This window comes from Chanodichthys erythropterus, chromosome 8 (genome assembly GCF_024489055.1).
Source record: "Chanodichthys erythropterus isolate Z2021 chromosome 8, ASM2448905v1, whole genome shotgun sequence".
Taxonomy (NCBI): Eukaryota; Metazoa; Chordata; class Actinopteri; order Cypriniformes; family Xenocyprididae; genus Chanodichthys; species Chanodichthys erythropterus.
This window is the reverse complement of record NC_090228.1, coordinates 13,373,589-13,393,706: the sequence shown is the minus strand read 5'-3', so window position 1 is coordinate 13,393,706 and position 20,118 is coordinate 13,373,589. Positions and strand designations below refer to the sequence as shown.

At 38.2% G+C, this 20,118-nt stretch overlaps 1 protein-coding gene across 1 annotated transcript in view; it reads right to left on the bottom strand.

Annotated features, from left to right (window-relative positions):
* The window catches only part of exoc4 (exocyst complex component 4), a 146,440-nt gene that overhangs the window by 115,528 nt on the left and 10,794 nt on the right, over window positions 1-20,118 (bottom strand). Inside the window, exons 4-7 of the mRNA XM_067391025.1 lie at window positions 16,151-16,335; window positions 14,560-14,660; window positions 10,734-10,971; window positions 3,268-3,442 (exon numbers count right to left, since the gene is read on the bottom strand). Coding sequence (XP_067247126.1) covers window positions 3,268-3,442; window positions 10,734-10,971; window positions 14,560-14,660; window positions 16,151-16,335 — 699 coding nt within the window. The remainder of the gene's footprint in view (window positions 1-3,267; window positions 3,443-10,733; window positions 10,972-14,559; window positions 14,661-16,150; window positions 16,336-20,118) is intronic.

The following is a 20,118-nucleotide window of genomic DNA, read 5'->3' as shown; positions in this document are numbered from 1 at the left end:
TACTAGGACAAATTCAAGATTGGTCTGAAGTAGGCAAAAATTTCAGTCAACAGCCACTTCAAAAAGTCATCTATTTACACAACATCTATTTACACAACACACAAAAAAATAAAATAAGTAAAACTCTGCATGGCCCTTTATGAACCAGGTTTACAAGCTCAATATGGATTCTAACACTCACAGACTTTTGCTCAACCCTCTTCAAGAATGGCCGAGCCACAGTTCAAAGATTCAGGAACTGAAAGAAATAAAGATTATAACATGTCTCTCAGGTCCATCTGTCCATGGCCTTCATGTCTTCAGTGTATTGGAAAGGTCAATGTAATTCCTGTCTCCCACAGGAACAGAGGGAACTTGGTAACAAAAGTTCGGTATTAGGCTAGAGAGACAAGGGTGTGTTAGGGTCTCATCTACACCTATGAGAGAACAAGAGGTTATTGTGAAGGTAACCCAACAAGTGACACCAAGAACATCAGGTGCATCAGTGCACGAGGACAGGACCTTCATTCTCACCTGAGACTGAAGTTTGCCTAAGTCACACTCACACCTAAGAACAGTCCCGCAAGTCAAGAGTCTCACCGTATGAGAAAAAGAAATGACCGAAAATAACAGAAAATTATAAGATAGAAAAAGAAAATGGCAGTGAAAAAAGGAAAGAAAAAGAAACAAACAGAACAAAAATAAAGGAAATAAGAAAGAAAAGGAAAAAGAAATATACATAGAAAAAGAACAGTATGGAGTGAATATAACAGAAAAAAAAAAAAAAAAAATTAAAATAAAATAGCAGTAAAGACAAAAAAATGGTGTACTCTTCTTTTCCTCTCTCTCCTACATTCTTTATTCCAAAGAGAAAACAGAAAAGGAGCAGCTTTTCTGCACATCTTCAGAAGATGCTGTGTATTTTTATGACGGACCAGTCTGAACTGACAAAACACTGTTGCAGTCAGGTGAAGGGAAGAAGAGATCAGATGAGATTTGGCGATGTGATCAGGAAGAGAGAAATAACACAAATGATTAGGAAAACCTCATCTATCTTAATGAAGATTCTCATCGAGAGCTTACATTATCTCACACCGTGACCACGGGAGACTCCGCAGCCCCTGGCAACCAGCCTGCTTGGGCAAGGAGCACACTGAACACTTACTATCATCCATTTTTAGCAAAGCCAGGATGACTCTGCACTTTGGGGCAAGTGTGTTCACGTAGAGGTTTCCATGGGCCAATGTGAATAAATCTGGGTTTAAATTCAAAGAGACAAGATAGATATTCGAAACAATTAGGGCTGCACGATTAATCGCATGCGATTGTCATGCGTGTCTCATCAGTAAAGCCGGTTCTGTGATTAGCGGTAAATGTCCATCACCTGCTTTCAAATGAAGCGGCACTTAATATACAGAGCCGTAGTTCGCGGACAAGCTACGCAATATCGCGTTCATAATCGCAGATGAATCGATTATAAACACGATATTGCGTAGCTTGTCCGCGAACTACGGCTGATGGACATTTACCGCTAATCACAGAACCGGCTTTACTGATGAAACACGCATGACAATCTCATGCGATTAATCGTGCAGCCCTAGAAACAATGTTACATTATGAAGCGCTAAAACACTCTCATGTAATGTATGTTTCAGTCATACTCAAAGCCAGAGGGCGCTCTCTCACAGAAAGTCCAAAACAGACTTATAGACGTAATAACTTATGACGTTCCAGGAAATCCAGCAATTGCAGAAATGTTTTGACTGCTGAAATGTGAAGATAGAACAATAGAACGATAGAACGATAGGTAGGATGGTTTGTTGGGTGATTGATTGATTGATTGATTGATGACAGAAGACAGGAAGTGAAGCTAACATTAGATTCGGACGTGCCTTGATAACTTCCTCCCTAGGAATGCATTCTCCGAAAGCACCATTTTTAAGCTTTCGGACACAGCATACAAGCTGAAGCAAAGGCTTTATATAAACAAATTAATCTGTTGCTAGCTAGGGTGTAAGGTGCTTGTGCTAATTAATGCTGAAAAAAGAGGCAGCAAACACGCACACAGTCGAACCCCTCATCATACGGCAGTTAAATGCATATTTTGACTTCTATAGTCACCTCTCAGAAAGATGCGCCTCGTTACTTAAGGTCTGCGAGGAGCTCAGCGGGGCCTTAGCAACAGTTGGCAGGGCCTAGCTTGTTCTTTCGTTACTGCTCTGCAGACTGCTTTGAAAGGAGGACTAAGAAAAATACAGGAGGAAGGTACAAGGTCACAGTCTGACTCTTCACCCTGTGTGATGGAGTGATGACAAACCCATTTACTCATTCCCAAGCTGCACTGCCACTCCCATCTCTCTTTCTCTCTCTCTTTCTCCTGATTCCTGTCTCTACTGCATGACTAGATCCTCTCTAGACTATCATGCAGCTGAAAAATAATGCTTCAAAAGAGTGCACATGCCATGAGAGAGAATGGAGAGAGATGAAATTAGAATGAGAGATAGAACACCAAGATTTGGGAAGCATTTACACCTCCTTTGATAGAAATTATTTTATTTTATCCTTGTGGTTGACTTATAATTTTAGTTAAGGTGTCTTGCACCAAAAATAATTTTGTCATTTCACAGAAAAACCAACAAAGAAATATGAATGCAAATAAATCATATGGAAAACCTGAGGCAGGATTTCCAGCGAGTACTTTTCAAACACACAAACAGACACTAAATGTTGGGCTTCTTGAGAGTTTACATGAACAGCTGGTAATCTCACCTGCCTATCAGTCTGTTGCCAAATACACAAGCACACACATACACACTAAAATACAATCGTTTCCAATTAACTTGGGATGAGTTCATGTAGATTATTCACAAAACTTTAGTCACACATTCTTTCTCCACCTGTACCTTACAGAAGTGACGCATGAAACATCTAATAACTGTAAACAGACCTTCTGTTTACAAGTAATTAACTATACAGTTAGCAAATAACAGTTAAAAATGCTTTTATTTGTTTGATTTAAATGACAGTTTTAAATAAGTGTGTGGTTTCTCAGTACTGGGTAGTTGCCAAGGAGTTGCTATGAATAATATGCTGAAGATTTGCAGTTGCTAAGGTCCAGGTTTCTAACACATTGCTGTCTGGTGGCTAGGGCATTGCTAGGTGGTCAGAATAGTCTCTTGCAAAATCCACTTTAACATATTGCATATATTTCACTGCATTCTTTCAGATTTCAAATATATTATCCAGTTACCTGGATCTGCTCTATCGAATGACTCTCCAGAAACTTACCTGTAGGACAGTTTGAATCTTGGCATAGACATCAGCTTGCTCATAGAGTTTGATCCCTTCATGGGCTCCAGTGGGAGAGACGACAATCTGCTGTAGGTGACGGAGAACCACACTGTGAGCCTGGGCCACTGCATTCAACTTATCAAACAACAGCTCGAGCAGTTCCAGCAACAACCTGAAGTGGGCAACAGAGTGAGGAGAAAAAAAAACACTTCAAAATGGATAAAAAGAATATTTTATATACATAGGAATATAGTAAAATAATTAAAATATTAGCAGGCTAGATAAAACGATTGAAACGATGAAACGACTGATCGATAGAATGATAGATAGAACGATCAATAGACGATAGAATAGATAGAATGATAGAACAAATGATAGAACGATCGGTAGAATGATAGAATGATCAAAAGAATGACAGATAGAACAATAGAAAGAACGATAGAAAGATCGATAGATAGATAGATAGATAGATAGATAGATAGATAGATAGATAGATAGATAGATAGATAGATAGATAGATAGATAGATAGATAGATAGATAGATAGATAGATAGATAGATAGATAGATAGATAGATAGATAGATACAACAGTGGAATGATGGAACAAAGGGATGACAAATGGATGGATGAATGGATGAATGGAATGATAGAACAATAGATAGAATTATAGAATTATCGATAGATAGATAGATAGATAGATAGATAGATAGATAGATAGATAGATAGATAGATAGATAGATAGATAGATAGATAGATAGATAGATAGATAGATAGATAGATAGATAGATAGATAGACAGATGGACGGATAGATAGATAGATAGATAGATAGATCGATTGATAGAAATTTGACAGCCGTAAAATATACATTTTGCTAATCTTTTTTTGTTTGTCTGTTTGTTTGCAGAACCCTCAGCACCCCCTTGTGGCCCCTTGGGGGTCCCTGGACCACAGTTTGAAAACTCCTCATCTAGAGGCTTTCCAAGACAAAGCCACTTCTGCAGTCAGTCTGGCTGTCATAAATCCCTCCACATCACCAAAACCGAGCCAAAAGCGGTCCATTCTCTGTTACTAATGAACATGACAGCAGCAGGGTGCTGACAGAATCTCCCTGTTGAGCAGCGGCAGCTGTTCACCAACAACAATTAGCAGCATCTGTCAAACTCTCTGGGTCCACTAGGAGGACACACATCTGTCTGACTTTTGTGGAGTTTACTCATTCGTCCCAGTAAAATGAGGCAGAAGAAAACCCTGATAGGCGGAATGAAGAGGTTGGAGGTGACAGCGTGATGTAGGGTATTAAGATTGCTGAGAGGTGGAAGACAGGAAGATGATGGATGTTCATGTGAGAGACGGTTCATGATAACACATGTTAAGCTTGATTTACAAAGGACAGGACATAACCCTTGACTCAGACTCAACATGTAGACATATATTATACAGGACGACACTCCTTCATGCAAACATTGCAGAAAGCCAACCCAAACACCTCAAATCTTTACACAAACACATGTGAACCAAGGTGACAAGGTTTGGGTGGATGGCATGGTAGTTGTTACAGTAGATGTTGTAATGGCATAAGTGTGAAGAGCACAAACCACATGGAATCTGATCATTTCAATTATGATTTGAGCCACTTCCATATGTGGTCCTAAATCAGATACAGTCTGATGTTTTGCATTAATTTGACTTTTACGTCATGTTAGATCAACATTTATAACAATTCTGCGCTGACTGGAGACACTCCAAAGATTTTACATACCGGTAGGTCTTTGGTCACCGTGAATATGAAAGATGTCAGCGAAGTCAGTCAGTGGAGGGACAGTAAGCTGTTATGCTTATAAATATTAAGATGACAACTCTTTACAAACAAAATTTGAGTGAAAACTACATGAGAAAAAACATCTGCAAACAAATTCGCTGACTTTCACAGCACATCACCTTATAAATTAATGCATAAACCCTGACTTTAGTGGCCTTTAGTGCGAGTCAGTTCAGTAGTGTGACCAGTTCACATTCAAATCTGATATTAGCCAAATTTTAAATTAGTCACATTTGAAAACCTAATGTGAACAGCCGCACAAATCGGATCTGAGCAATAAATCTGAATCATGCTCGTCAGTTCAGGACTGTGATCAGTTCACACTCGAATCTGATATTAGCCAAATTTAAAAACCTAATGTGAACAGCCACACAAAGAAATCAGATGTGAGCAATAAACCCGAATCATGCGGGTCAGTTCAGGACTGTGATCAGTTCACATTCGAATCTGATTTTAGCCACATTTAAAAAACTAATGTGAACAGCTGCACAAATCGGATCTGAGCAATAAATCCGAATCATGTGGGTCAGTTCAGGACTGTGATCAGTTCACATTTGAATCTGATATTAGCCACATTTAAAAACCTAATGTGAACAGCCACACAAAGAAATCAGATCTGAGCAATCAATCCAAATCATGCAGGTCAGTTCAGGACTGTGACCAGTTAACATTCGAATCTAATATTAACCACATTTAAAAAAACTAATGTGAATAGCCACACAAAGAAATAGGATCTGAGCAATAAATCCGAATCATGTGGGTCAGTTCAGGACTGTGATCAGTTCACATTTGAATCTGATATTAGCCACATTTAAAATCCTAATGTGAACAGCCACACAAATAAATCAGATCTGAGCAATCAATCCAAATCATGCAGTTCAGTTCAGGACTGTGACCAGTTAACATTCGAATCTAATATTAACCACATTTAAAAAAACTAATGTGAATAGCCACACAAAGAAATAGGATCTGAGCAATAAATCCGAATCATGTGGGTCAGTTCAGGACTGTGATCAGTTCACATTTGAATCTGATATTAGCCACATTTAAAATCCTAATGTGAACAGCCACACAAATAAATCAGATCTGAGCAATCAATCCAAATCATGCAGTTCAGTTCAGGACTGTGACCAGTTAACATTCGAATCTAATATTAACCACATTTAAAAAAAACTAATGTGAATAGCCACACAGAGAAATAGGATCTGAGCAATAAATCCGAATCATGCAGGTCAGTTCAGGACTGTGACCAGTTCACATTCGAATCTGATATTAGCCACATTTAAAAAAACTAATGTGAACAGCCACACAAAGAAATCGGATCTGAGCAATACATCCGAATCATGCGGGTCAGTTTAGGACTGTGACCAGTTCACATTCGAATCTGATATTAGCCACATTTAAAAACCTAATGTGAACAGCCACACAAAGAAATCGGATCTGAGCAATCAATCCAAATCATGCAGTTCAGTTCAGGACTGTGACCAGTTCACATTCGAATCTGATATTAGCCACATTTAAAAACCTAATGTGAACAGCCACACAAAGAAATCGGATCTGAGCAATACATCCGAATCATGCGGGTCAGTTTAGGACTGTGACCAGTTCACATTCGAATCTGATATTAGCCACATTTAAAAACCTAATGTGAACAGCCACACAAAGAAATCGGATCTGAGCAATCAATCCAAATCATGCAGTTCAGTTCAGGACTGTGACCAGTTCACATTCGAATCTGATATTAGCCACATTTAAAAACCTAATGTGAACAGCCACACAAAGAAATCGGATCTGAGCAATCAATCCAAATCATGCAGTTCAGTTCAGGACTGTGACCAGTTCACATTCGAATCTGATATTAGCCACATTTAAAAACCTAATGTGAACAGCCACACAAAGAAATCGGATCTGAGCAATCAATCCAAATCATGCAGTTCAGTTCAGGACTGTGACCAGTTAACATTCGAATCTAATATTAACCACATTTAAAAAAACTAATGTGAATAGCCACACAAAGAAATAGGATCTGAGCAATAAATCCGAATCATGCAGGTCAGTTCAGGGTGTGACCAGTTCACATTCGAATCTGATATTAGCCACATTTAAAAAAAGTAATGTGAACAGCCACACAAAGAAATCGGATCTGAGCAATCAATCCAAATCATGCAGTTCAGTTCAGGACTGTGACCAGTTCACATTCGAATCTGATATTAGCCACATTTAAAAAACTAATGTGAACATCCGCACAAATCGGATCTGAGCAATAAACCCGAATCATGTGGGTCAGTTCAGGACTGTGATCAGTTCACATTTGAATCTGATATTAGCCACATTTAAAAACCTAATGTGAACAGCCACACAAAGAAATCGGATCTGAGCAATTAATCCAAATCATGCAGGTCAGTTCAGGACTGTGACCAGTTCACACTCGACTCTGATATTAGCCAAATTTAAGAACCTAATGTGAACAGCCACACAAAGAAATCGGATCTGAGCAATAAATCCAATTTGACTGCTAAGGCTTGCAGTGTGAACGTAGCCTTTGTCACATCATGTTAGGACACCATGTAAGGCATACTTTTCACTGTGAACTGTATTGCAGCAGTGACTTCCTTTTTCTGTTGAGGTTTCCATAGAAACAGAGCCCTGCCTCAACTTTCAAGATAGCACACACAGAGACGCACAAATAAACACTGAAAATGCTCTATGGCTAAAATGGGACCTCATTTTAACTCAGGTCATCTGGATGTTTTCAGCTGGTTTACCTTTTACAGGAAACAGATTTATGAACTGCCATATTAATTCAGCAGTGCTTTGTGTGTTATTTATCAAGGTAATTACATTGTATGATACATTAGCACATTCAGATGAAACTCACATTTATACACAAAACCATTTCTCAAATGAGTTTGTGAAAAATGGAAATGTCTCCTACATTACTAAAGTTTCCAGCATAATAGTCACTGCTTTCAAAGAAAAGCCCCCGATTAAATTATCATTAAAAGCACACAATGAAATTTCATTGGATGTTCCCTTGCACACTGGAAGCTCACATCCGAGAGAACAGCGGAGGGCAAACATTAAAACCCAGAGAATGGCTATGGAAAAATAAGCAATTGAGAGTTTTGCCTTGGGTAAAGAGCGTTACTTCAACAGCCTTCATTATCTTTCTCTTTTTTTCCCTTGCTTTTGTTTTTCTCAGTTAGAGCCGATGCTTAAGCAGACCCTGGCCGCGACTCGCTTTTATGGATTACACCATTTCTGGAAATGAGGGAGGTATGAATGCCACATGACAGATGAGAGCATTGATCCAGCGAGCCATCATCGGGTAAAGTGAGAGAGCGAGAGAGAGTGCAATAAAGAAGGAAAACAATGGAAACCAATCACACTTCAGCACAAATGCATTCAAAAATGCTTCCCTTAAAAACAAAATCACTGTAAGAGGGAGAACTACATCTAAAGTGACTGTCATCAGCAGTTTTTATTTCCTACATCATTTAGGGATATAATTTAATAATTCTCGCCCTGTGCGTGATTTATCAGTACGTGTTAATATAAAGAAATAAATTTGTTTTAATAATCTTCCATCAAAACATAACAACTTTCCTGATCTGATGCAATCAAGGCCATGTAAGCAGGGAAAAACAAAAATCAACCAATAATATCATAGATTAACACTTCGCTTTTCATAATGCAATCACAAGCCAAGCGCTGAAATCAAGTCTCACCTTACATGTAACTGCACTAGGAAAATTTCAAATGTCTCAAGTAAAAAGTGTTATGCTGTCTTTAAATGAGTGTCTTAACTACAGATGCTTGAAACCAGAGGTTCACGGGACCTGGTGCAACAAAGTGCGGCGCGGGACAGTTTTGAATTGCTGAGTGCGGATGCGGGAGCTATGATACTGATATGTGCGTGGGACCCAGGAGAAAGAACTGACTTGTGGGCTCCCGCAATACATAATTATCTAACAATAACAGCAAGTAGAAGTCTGTAACTGGAGATCTCAAGTGTTGTGTGTGTGGAAATGGGAAAAAATAGCATGTAGACACCAGAACGAAACAGAATCTAACTGGACCGGGACTGAAAAATCAGCATAGACATCTTTCTATGTGCTTTTGCAGGCAGGAACGGGACAAACTGTGTACATTTTGGGCGGGAATGGAATAAAATCGAACATATTTTTGGTGGTAGCGGAAGGGAGCGGTACATAATCTTGCGGGAGCAGGATTGAAAAATCCATCCCGCGCAGACGTCTACTTGAAACAATAAGCCATTGAGCAAATATTCAGTATGGCTGTGCATATTTAGGGAAATAAAAAGAACAGATTGTGTCTCAAATATGCAGAAATTATGATTTTCATAAAGAAATATGTGCCCTTCCTACTTATTTACGTGGTTATATTTGTTCATAAAAAATTCCAAAATAGAAAATTATTTATAATTGAAAGAAATAAACAAATTCACAAATAAATACTATGAGATTTGGAAATATACAAAAAGATTTATAAATATTACATAAGTCTTGACAAAACAAAACATGAATTTCAGACTCACACTTTTCCCATTGTTAATTTGTGCAATTGCATGAATTTATTTGAGCTGTTTGAATACGTCTCTATTCGTTTGTTTTGTTAGCGCTGAAAAAAAAAAGTGATTGTTTTTTGTTTGTTTTTTTACCACCATACAATATTTTGGCAATCAATCAACCAATATTCAATCAATCAATCAATCAATTAGGAAACAGCTATAGTATGGTAAATTATAACTCACTCTAAAAAGTATTTCAGGGAACCAGTTACCACAGTTTAAATAAATGCATGGTTGCAAGTTTAAAATTTCAATTTATTGTTTTAATTATACCTTTGTTGCAAACATTATTTTGTTGAGTTCTATTGACATAACAATGTTGATCATTACATCAACTTAATATCATCTGTAATTTAAACTATAATTTTTTTTTGTTGTTACTTAATGAAATTGTCTTTATAACTTCGGAAATTAGTCAGTGGATTTCCTAAGCATGCTTTGCTTAGGGACTGGATAAAGAGAATAAATGTTGAAATTAAGTGTTAATTTAATTGTTTTTTTTAGTGAAGAGAAAGACCTGTTAGTTTTTAATGCTGTTATGTTTGACATTTAAAAGAGTTTCTGTAATAATGAAGTTTTTCTGGTTACCATTGTGCTGAAGAGTAGATACATGTAGGTAAACACTACATTGACGCTATAAGCAATGACTGCGCTATTGCCAGTGACAAGTGATATTTTACTTGTTCATTAAATATACATGTTAAATAAGTTATGCTAGCATGTGCTATGATAGCTGTTGATATGATCTGAAATAGACAAGATTAGCCTATTTGGTTCCAGGGCTACAACTTTTGTTGGAGCAACTTTTTTTTTTGAGTAATCAACTTAAAGATTTGTGTTTATGCTACAAATTATTAAGTTCCTTTACCTCAATATAGTTTGTTGGTTGAACGTAAATTCACTCAAAGTTGTCACAACTCAAAAAAAATTGATGCAAACTGTTAATTTATTTTTTTGTTGAGCCAACACAATTTTTTAGAATGTATGGATATTTACGGCAGATAGCAAATTTCAATTGATGCTACTAGCCCCATCATCCCATTAGCTTTTACCTGGGCTGGTTGTCCTGTGCCAGGTTCTCTCCTCTCTGGTAGGCGTGGTCAGCGATCTGAGTGGTGGATCTCTTGAGGATTTGCTTGAGCTCAGGCTCCAGACGCTCCATGATAGCTTTAATGGTCTCAGGGATCTTCTTGAGTTTGGCCAGAGCTTTGATCAGGATCCCCATGAACTCTGCACTGTTCTCCTCTGGGTCCACGTCTTGGTCCTCTCTCATTTCCTGCTGCTCACGGGCTGCACAAAAACACATACACTCTATGAAGATCATTACAACAATATATAATTACAGCAGAATGACTTGACTGAATGGTTTATGAAACAGCTAAATAAATATAAATGCAACCATGACAACAAATAAACAGTAAAAGGTAGTAAAACTTTATGATATGATTTTAAATGAATTGTTATATATTGTTTATTATTACATAACTATTTAAAGGAACATTCCAATTTAATGAATAAATCTGAATATGTATTTAATGTACTAACAATCTGTTAAGATTTATTTTATATATATATAGTTATTTATATAAAGCTTTTACACAGAAAAAGGTTAGTAATGTTAACGTAAAGTAACCTACAATGAACCTTGAACTTACAATGCCTGCAATTTAAACAGATTTTTAGAGTCATCTTTAACAATGTTTCAGTGGTATGATTCACCATTTTATAATCATTACCTCCCTTCTCATCAGCACACTCCTTAAAAAACCTGCATAACACACCTTTCCATATTCACCTGCTCAATAGAGTGATCGTACAGTGAAGTGCTTATTTTCCTGTCTGCTAATACCCTCAAATCCAATGACTGTTTAAAATGGTCTTAATGTTTATGGCAAGTTAATGGGCTCAGGTTTTTCTTTTTCACCCCCCAAACTGTAGCTTGCTAAATAATTACTACAATTACCACCGACAAATGATGTGCAAAAGGCCATTAGACAAAATAGGCGACAAAAGGGAAGCGTCTTCCGCAGCAGGGGAAACGTTTTCTGATGGCGTCACCCTATCACACATAAAGCACTGCGACAGCAATAATTGCGAGCATTTCGTGTAATGTGAAGAAACTGCAGGCAACACAGAAATTATTCTGGCTTCTACATGCTTTAGCAAAATCAGAGCAAATAAGAAAAATTAAAGTGTGAGTAATCATCTAAAGTGAGATAGACAGACAGACAGACAGATAGACAGATAGATAGATACACAAACAGACAGACAGACAGACAGACAGACAGACAGACAGACAGACAGACAGACAGACAGACAGACAGACAGACAGACAGACAGATAGATAGATAGATAGATAGATAGATAGATAGATAGATAGATAGATAGATAGATAGATAGATAGATAGATAGATAGATAGACAGACAGACAGACAGACAGACAGACAGACAGACAGACAGACAGATAGATAGATAGATAGATAGATAGATAGATAGATAGATAGATAGATAGATAGATAGATAGATAGACACACAGATAGATAGATACACAGACAGACAGACAGACAGACAGACAGACAGACAGATAGATAGATAGACAACAGACACACACAGATAGATACAGACAGACAGACAGACAGACAGACAGACAGACAGACAGACAGACAGACAGACAGACAGACAGACAGACAGACAGACAGACAGACAGACAGACAGACAGACAGACAGACAGACAGACAGACAGATAGATAGATAGATAGATAGATAGATAGATAGATAGATAGATAGATAGATAGATAGATAGATAGATAGATAGATAGATAGATAGATAGATAGATAGATAGATCAGAGACAGTGTATGAGAAACAGACAGCTGTGGGTGGGTTGATGGGTCTGATAACAGTCTCTGAGCTCACAGTGGAGTCGGCCCCACACAGGAGAGCATGGATAACAAGGCCCGCACCCCCGCTGTGCTGACAGTGCTGCATGATTAATAACGTAAGAGAGTATCTCATCTGCACCGGTTAATATGCTTACTGAAACATGATGTACTGAGATCATGAAACCTGAGAGAGCATGTTCTTGTGTGTGTGCAGACACGTCTTTTTTAGAGATGCATGAATGTGTGAGTCACTGTGTAATTGTAAGAGAAAATTGGTATGTCAAAGTATTAGTGTGCGTGTATATTAAAATGACCATCTCCATGTACGTTTAATAGCAGTATATGTATGCCACTGCTTTCAGTAACACAAAAAGCAACATTTACAAGTTTTTTCTTATCTGTGGCAGCCTCCAGTGGCATATTAAACGACACAGTGACACTGGTCAGATGTGTCCTAATGATTTAATTAGCACTTTGAACACTGGCAGACAAAATGGAGCACCAGGCCCAACAAAATCACCTCTCACTTCCTAACGGCCCGGACACCCGCTGTTCCCTTCAGTACAGCAGAGAGGAATCCATCATTCAAATTATGAGCCACTAAATCAAGTTCTAATTCACTCGCACTCTCTCTTGCAAAAGTAGCACTCTATATACTCTCTTTCAATGGCTAATGGCAGTGTTTGGGGTAATGCATTACAAGTAACGCGAGTTACATAATCGGATTACTTTTTTCTAGTAAAGTAAAGCATTACTTTTACATTTACAAAAAAATATATGAGTTACTTTTTCAGTTACTTTGTTTTCTCATTTATTGGCTGACACCTCTTCTGTCCCCATGTTGAGAGAAATCAGAAAGAAGTGCAGAGGCATTGTGTGCGCTGTGTAAACATAATGGTTATTCTAGACTAGTACTAAATGTGGGCATACATTGGCCAGGTCCCAAATGGCACCATAAACCCTCACAGTCTTCCTCTAAATCAGCACTTTTGTGACGCAATGGCGCTTTGACTGCCGGGTAAAGTCCTCTGCGTAGCTCGCAGACTTGCGGGCTCAGCTGAAGTGCGGATCGACGGCACATAGCGGCCGCAAAGGGGGCGCTCGCGAGTTTCCTTCTGAAACCTAAAATGATGAATGTGAGACCCTACAGTCTCATGGACTTAACACACACATATGCGTTTTAAGTCCACAAGCCCGAAAGTGCACAGAAGTGTGCCATTTGGGATTCAGCCATTTATTTTTCCTGCATCTTATTCTTCTGTATTCCAAAATGGCAGCACAGCTGAAAGGCTTGTTTGTTTGAACTGCGCCCTCTACTGTACAGGAGTGAATTTACATTTCCTTCAACCTGACGCTTATTCATTTCACTTTTGGTGTGAAAGGGCCTTTACATTTGCAAAAAATATAACTTTTCTGTTGTTATAAAAATAAACAAACAAACAGCCCTGCTCAGATGAGAAAAAGTAACACAAAAGTAACGTAACATATTACTTTCCAAAAAAAGGAACTAACGCAATTAGTTACTTTTTTAGGGAGTAACACCATACTTTAATACATTACATTTAAAAGTAACTTTCCCCCACACTGGCTAATGGTCACTTTGTCTTATCGTACGTTGTGAACATATCAACATTTTGGTCAATGAAAATGTTTGGACATACAAAGAAAAAAGCTTTTTTACCAACATAGAAAATACATAACTAAATATAACTAAATGTGCCTATTATATTTCATTGTAAATGTATTGTATTTGTAAATGTATATGTATACTATATTTAAAATCAATAAATATTCATTTTAAATGTATAAATGTATAAATATAAAATTTTTTATAAATAACATTTTTGTATTTAATTTATATTCAATTCACTACATCTCTAATAATTAGCACCATATTTTGACTGTAAAAACACATTACAACAATACAATACTGGTTTTTGGCCCAGTGTTTCCAGAATTTTTGTCATTTCTGTTGTTCTGTTTGTGGAGGTTCTTACTGCTGGATGTTCCTGGGGTGCTGAACTGTGAGGGCTCTGTGAGCTTGCGTGGAGTGGACAAACCACCGACATCCAAAACAGATGTGTCCTTTGGAGCAGACCTGAAAAAGACCAGCAATACAGGTAAATGTTATTTCCTTCTTCACGACAGAAACCATTTTCAGAATGACAGCAGCTGTTGTTTAAACATTCATAAAAAGACCAGCCATGAATGTTTTATGAAAATAATAGAGAACTTTCCGCAAAAACATTGCCATTAAAGTGGTCAGAACAGGAAGAATCAAACAAGGCAGATTGCGAAACATGAGAGAGACGAAATGAATAAAAATCCTGCCAGAAAATTGTCATCGCGTCATGACCCTGACTAATAAATCACTTCTCCTCATGAAAGCGTTGCGCTATAATTACATGGCCATAAACAGAGCAGTGGAAGAGTGACAAACATGGACGCTCAATTCTGAGATCAAAAACACTATTACAAACAACTCCACACTTCAGCCCTGCAGGGTCACCAACCTGCATTAGCTTAATGCGCTACACCGCTGCGCCTTGTCTAATCTCCGAGAATTAGCATTGCAGAGGCAGCCGTGGCGGTTCACACGGCACGCTGACAGAGGGGGTCAGCAATCCCCCGGCGACAGTGCGCACGTGGGCGGCCGTGTCGCCATCGAGAAAAGCAAAAACCTATTATCATTCCTCTCATGCTCATCCGCAAGGGTGCGAATGACTTATCTCTGTTTGTGCTGAATGCCGGCATCAGTGCCACGGCGGCCAGGCCAGGAAGAGAACAGTCGCAAATCGGCTAATTACACGACTCTGGTGAGAAGGATGCAACAGGGCCAGAGAGGCTTTGTTTACCAACAAGCTAATGATTTAAGAGCCTGGTGAACGAAGCCTTCAATAAAGAATTAATATTGTGATTTCCCTTCAAGATAGCATAATCACCCCGTTAGCAGCCTGTTATTAATTGAAGCACAACTATGCTGAGATTCAGAAACAGACTTTAAAGAAGAAGCGTGACACATTTTCTACGTGTCACCCCTTTGACTAATTAAAGTTTATTCAGAATGTCAAACTAGCTGGGGTTTTTACACCAGCTCTGGCCCATATTCAGGCCTGGATTCTTAATTAGTCTGATCAGTTATTCTGTCTGGCATATTCCACACTCTTATTAATGATCAGACAGCAGTGACTCATGGGATGTTTGGTTTAAGAGAGCACGTCTCTCTCTTTAAAAAGTACACACACAGTAATTAGATGAGCTCTGGGCCCTGCCACCAGCAACCTGCGAAGGTAAATTAATCTAAAGCTGAGAAATGACTTTGCCGCTCCAAAGGTAATTGCTTTCAGTTTACTGCCACAACCTGAATCAAAAAGATTTTTATTCACATTTTGTAATATTTTCATATTGTTGTTCTACTTTGGGTTCAAACACTGAGACCACATATCTTTAAAATGACAATGTATACTTTTCTTTCTTGAATACTCTTTGATTTGAATTCACACTAGATTTGAAGTCTTTGAATCAAGCAATTAGCATCTACTTTTGCCAAACTGCATGCACTGCCTAATCAAATCTACAGTAGCTCACCGTCCCTTGTCCTTGTCTTTGCCGCGGTGACCCACACGGCTAGTAGACTTGATGTAGAGGTGTCGATGGAGCTCGTCGATTAGCACCAGGTGGATGTTGAGCTTCTTGCTGTGGAGCTCCAGTCGCAAGTCGCCGAGACCCTCCACCTGCAACAGGGGTCCTTCAAGAGAATCCACCGCTGAGACCTGCAAACACAACAAACAGAACGCCTGAAGTTTCCATCTGCCTGAATGTCTATGAGCAAAAATTATGGATGAAAATAAATAACTTGTGTTAAATAATGATATCAAATTAACGAACAAACACTTTTGCATTTTTCTCAACTGGTCCCAATGTCATTATAGTAGATGTTTAAGGTCAGTTACCTTTGACAGTTCATAATAAAGTCATTTTATAACTATTGTAATGACTGATACAATAATGAATGATACAATTACTTGTCATATTCAACAAATAATCTTTAAAACTCACTCTGGGGTCTGTGGACCCATCCCCCAAAAGACCAACTTGGGCAAGGGCCTCAGTAACCATGGATACCGTTTGATAAGGTCGCTGCCCCAGGGATGACGCATTTTTGTAGGCCAACCCGGAAGTTAGCGGCGCACGGGTTCCCTCGACTGAAAGCCTATTCATTTTTCCCATAGACTTTTGGAAAATCGCAGAAAATAAGCTCTGTGTTTAACAGAGGGTTATGACACTTACACGTTTTGTCTATCAAGATAATCTTTACAAGTTAACACAACATTTATAGATTTTGAAGCCTAAATAAAGTCGTCAGATATAAAAGGCTAACAGTAGGCTATAAACGGACTACAGCACACCATGGTCGCCGATCAACGTCGCCACCACCAAGCTTCCTCAAACTGTATTTAGAAAACAACTCTATTTAAAAACATGCTCGCTGATTATGATCTGTGCTGTTATGAATACTTATCCACTTTTTCATGAGAAATGCTGTCCAAATGTCCCATTTTTAATGATGACGTCTAAAGTCCCTGCCAAAGGAAGTAGTCCCTTTTAGCAATTTGTTAGCAACCGCCGATTTGAAGACACAGTAAAAGTTTAAAAAATCACAAGCGGGTTATAACTGGTGTGTTTTATGTCATAGGTCGAAACGTGAAAGTATTTAGAGGCTTTGTTAACCACAGACCTTATTTAAGGCGATTTAGCAAAAACCCATTCAAAAAACCCATAGACTTTACGGCGTTGGAACCGGAAGTCCTAAAATGCTAACTCGCTTCCGGGTTTTGCCTACAAAAAAGCGTCATCCCTGGGGCACTCTATTGCTCTGAACTATGTAGCAATGTGGAAAAGCAGAGGCCATAAGAAAAGCCCATAGCCCTAAAAACAGACTTTCCTGCATTAATTAATAGACAAACTGATCTATAAATGAACATGCATCCCAGGACATTGCGCGTATGATTATAACTTGTAAAGAGTCTCTTGCATAGTATTTTTATTTTATGCATATCTTATGATGGAACTGCTAGTTAAGGTAACCCTAAATATATTGTGTCTCCTTTCAAATTAATGCTCATTTAACGACTCACACTTTCACCTCCTCACAGAATGCAGTTTGTGTTTGTTGTATTAATCAGAGTATAAACGACACAAACCCACCAGGCCCATTTTAATCAGGCTCAAAACACAAAGAGCCGTAAAAACGCCCCCACAGAGGAATTTTCCACTCGGAAATCTCATTGGTCAGGTCAACCCTAAGAGAGGTGACTTCTCCCAGACTTTAAAAGGAACTGTCAGTTTGACTGCCTTCTCTTGTTCCCAACTGATTCTCTATTTCTCCTGGCCACTCTGTGGCCTCTCTGGCTTGGGCTGGAGGCCTCACAGGCCACACAGGCCTCAACCTGCACCCCAGCCATGTGCTTACTTAGAAGAGAGAGAGAACTTTTTCCCCACTATAAGATTCACACTAACCATGCAAGTTTGTCATCATTTCTTCATTCAACGCAGCAGAAATCAATTGCAACTTCAGCACCATCCATTTATGGAATCACCAAGAATCTGTTCAGAACAACAGACTGCTTTCACTGCAAAGGCATGCAAGTATCGAATCTGTTCACTAAGCAGGAGTTTAGGATAAGCAGTAGCAGTTTTGAAATAAGAGACTGGTGGTTCTTTCATGGTTAAATGACTCTTCATTCCCCATTTCCGTGCTCAGTTCATTCTTTTATTTTCCATTCTACCCATGTACTGTATGTGTGATTGTGTGTATGTATTTAGATTAGTTGTGTTCTTGTTTTAGTTAATAAATTTGTGCACAATACATATTTAGTTCTGACTCCCTGCCAGCAAATAACTGTCACTTAAATGATCTCGAACTTGTTACACCCTCTAAGCGCTGTAAATGCTAAGAAAGAATTATTTTTCGGTGGCTATGAAAACTACCCTTTTCTTAGAATGAAATAATAATCAATACTGAGTGTTCACAGGATGAACTGATTGATTGATTGTAATCTTAATGTAGCTTCATCAAGTTAATCTGGTTAACTGATTCAAATATTCATAATTAATCATAATATGTTATGAATAATTATTAACATTTCCCCTTTTGAGCTAACCCGCTACACTATAAAGTGTCCAAATATTTTAATTTTGGACAGAATAATTTTAATAAATTAAAAAATGCTAAACATTTTGTGAAATGTTTTGCTAGGGGAAAAAAAGTTCTTTTTATTAACTTTCTTTAAAATCAGTGGCACTTGTTATCTTACGCAGTGGCTTAATACATTTTAAAATGAAGTTTCTGAATATTTATTAAAGCCACTGCATGTTGGCTATTATAATATGGCTATTCATCTACTTTGGCATTTTGGTATCAGATGTTTTGCATGTTAGGTTGAAACTATCAAATCCCAGTTCAGCTTTTTTACTGCTAGTAGCTGAAAAACTGTTCTAGGCATATCCATTGTTGTAAAGCCTCCTAGATTAGCTGCGCTCCAGGATCACATAATAGCACATGCCTCACCTGCCCAACATAAACCATAGTGATAAAGCACAATAACAACTCTCTTCCAATCAAAGTATTAAAAGAGGCAGAATGTAGTGTGGTGGACTGCAGTGGCGCTGAATATTCACTCTGCTGAGTGCGTGTGGCTCCTGCAGAGAGCATAATGAAGTATGCGGCTTCTGGTTGAATGAGGCATGAGACAGAGCTTATCAGTGAACACAAAGTGAGAGAATGATGCAAAAACAAGGAAAACTAAATGCATATAAGTTTATATATAAGTATATATATATAAGTTCGCTCTCTCTCACACAGATATACTAGTAACGCTTACTTTTTTCTCCAAAAATCTCTAAATAAATGGATGGATGGATGGATGGATGGATGGATGGATGGATGGATGGATGGATGGATGGATGGATGGATGGATGGATGGATGGATGCGTGAATGGATGGATGCGTGAATGGATGGATGGATGCATGAATGGATGGATGGATGGATGGATGGATGGATGCGTGAATGGATGGATGCATGAATGGATGGATGGATGGATGGATGGATACATACATACATACATACGTACTAGGGCTGTAAAATCGATTAATCACATCTAACATAGTCTGACAGAGTCTGTTTACATAATATACTGTATATACACACAGACTGAAATATTATATAAATATAATATATAAACACACATATACCATATAATCACAGACTTTTATGTACGATGTGATTAATCACAATTAATCGATTTTACAGCTCTAACACATACATACCTGTTATATATTTATGTAGGCTGTGGATTCAGAAAGTAATGTATAAAAATATCTGGGGGGTTTTTTGCTCAAAAATGTTTTGTGTATCTGTATTCATCTGCTCCTCTATTTGTCATACACAAAGAGGATTTTAAAGAAATAAAATGAAGAACAAATGCAACTTAACATGGAGCACAAGTCCAGGTAGCCCCCTCAGGCTTTGCTTTAATGCTGTCCTGGATCTGCA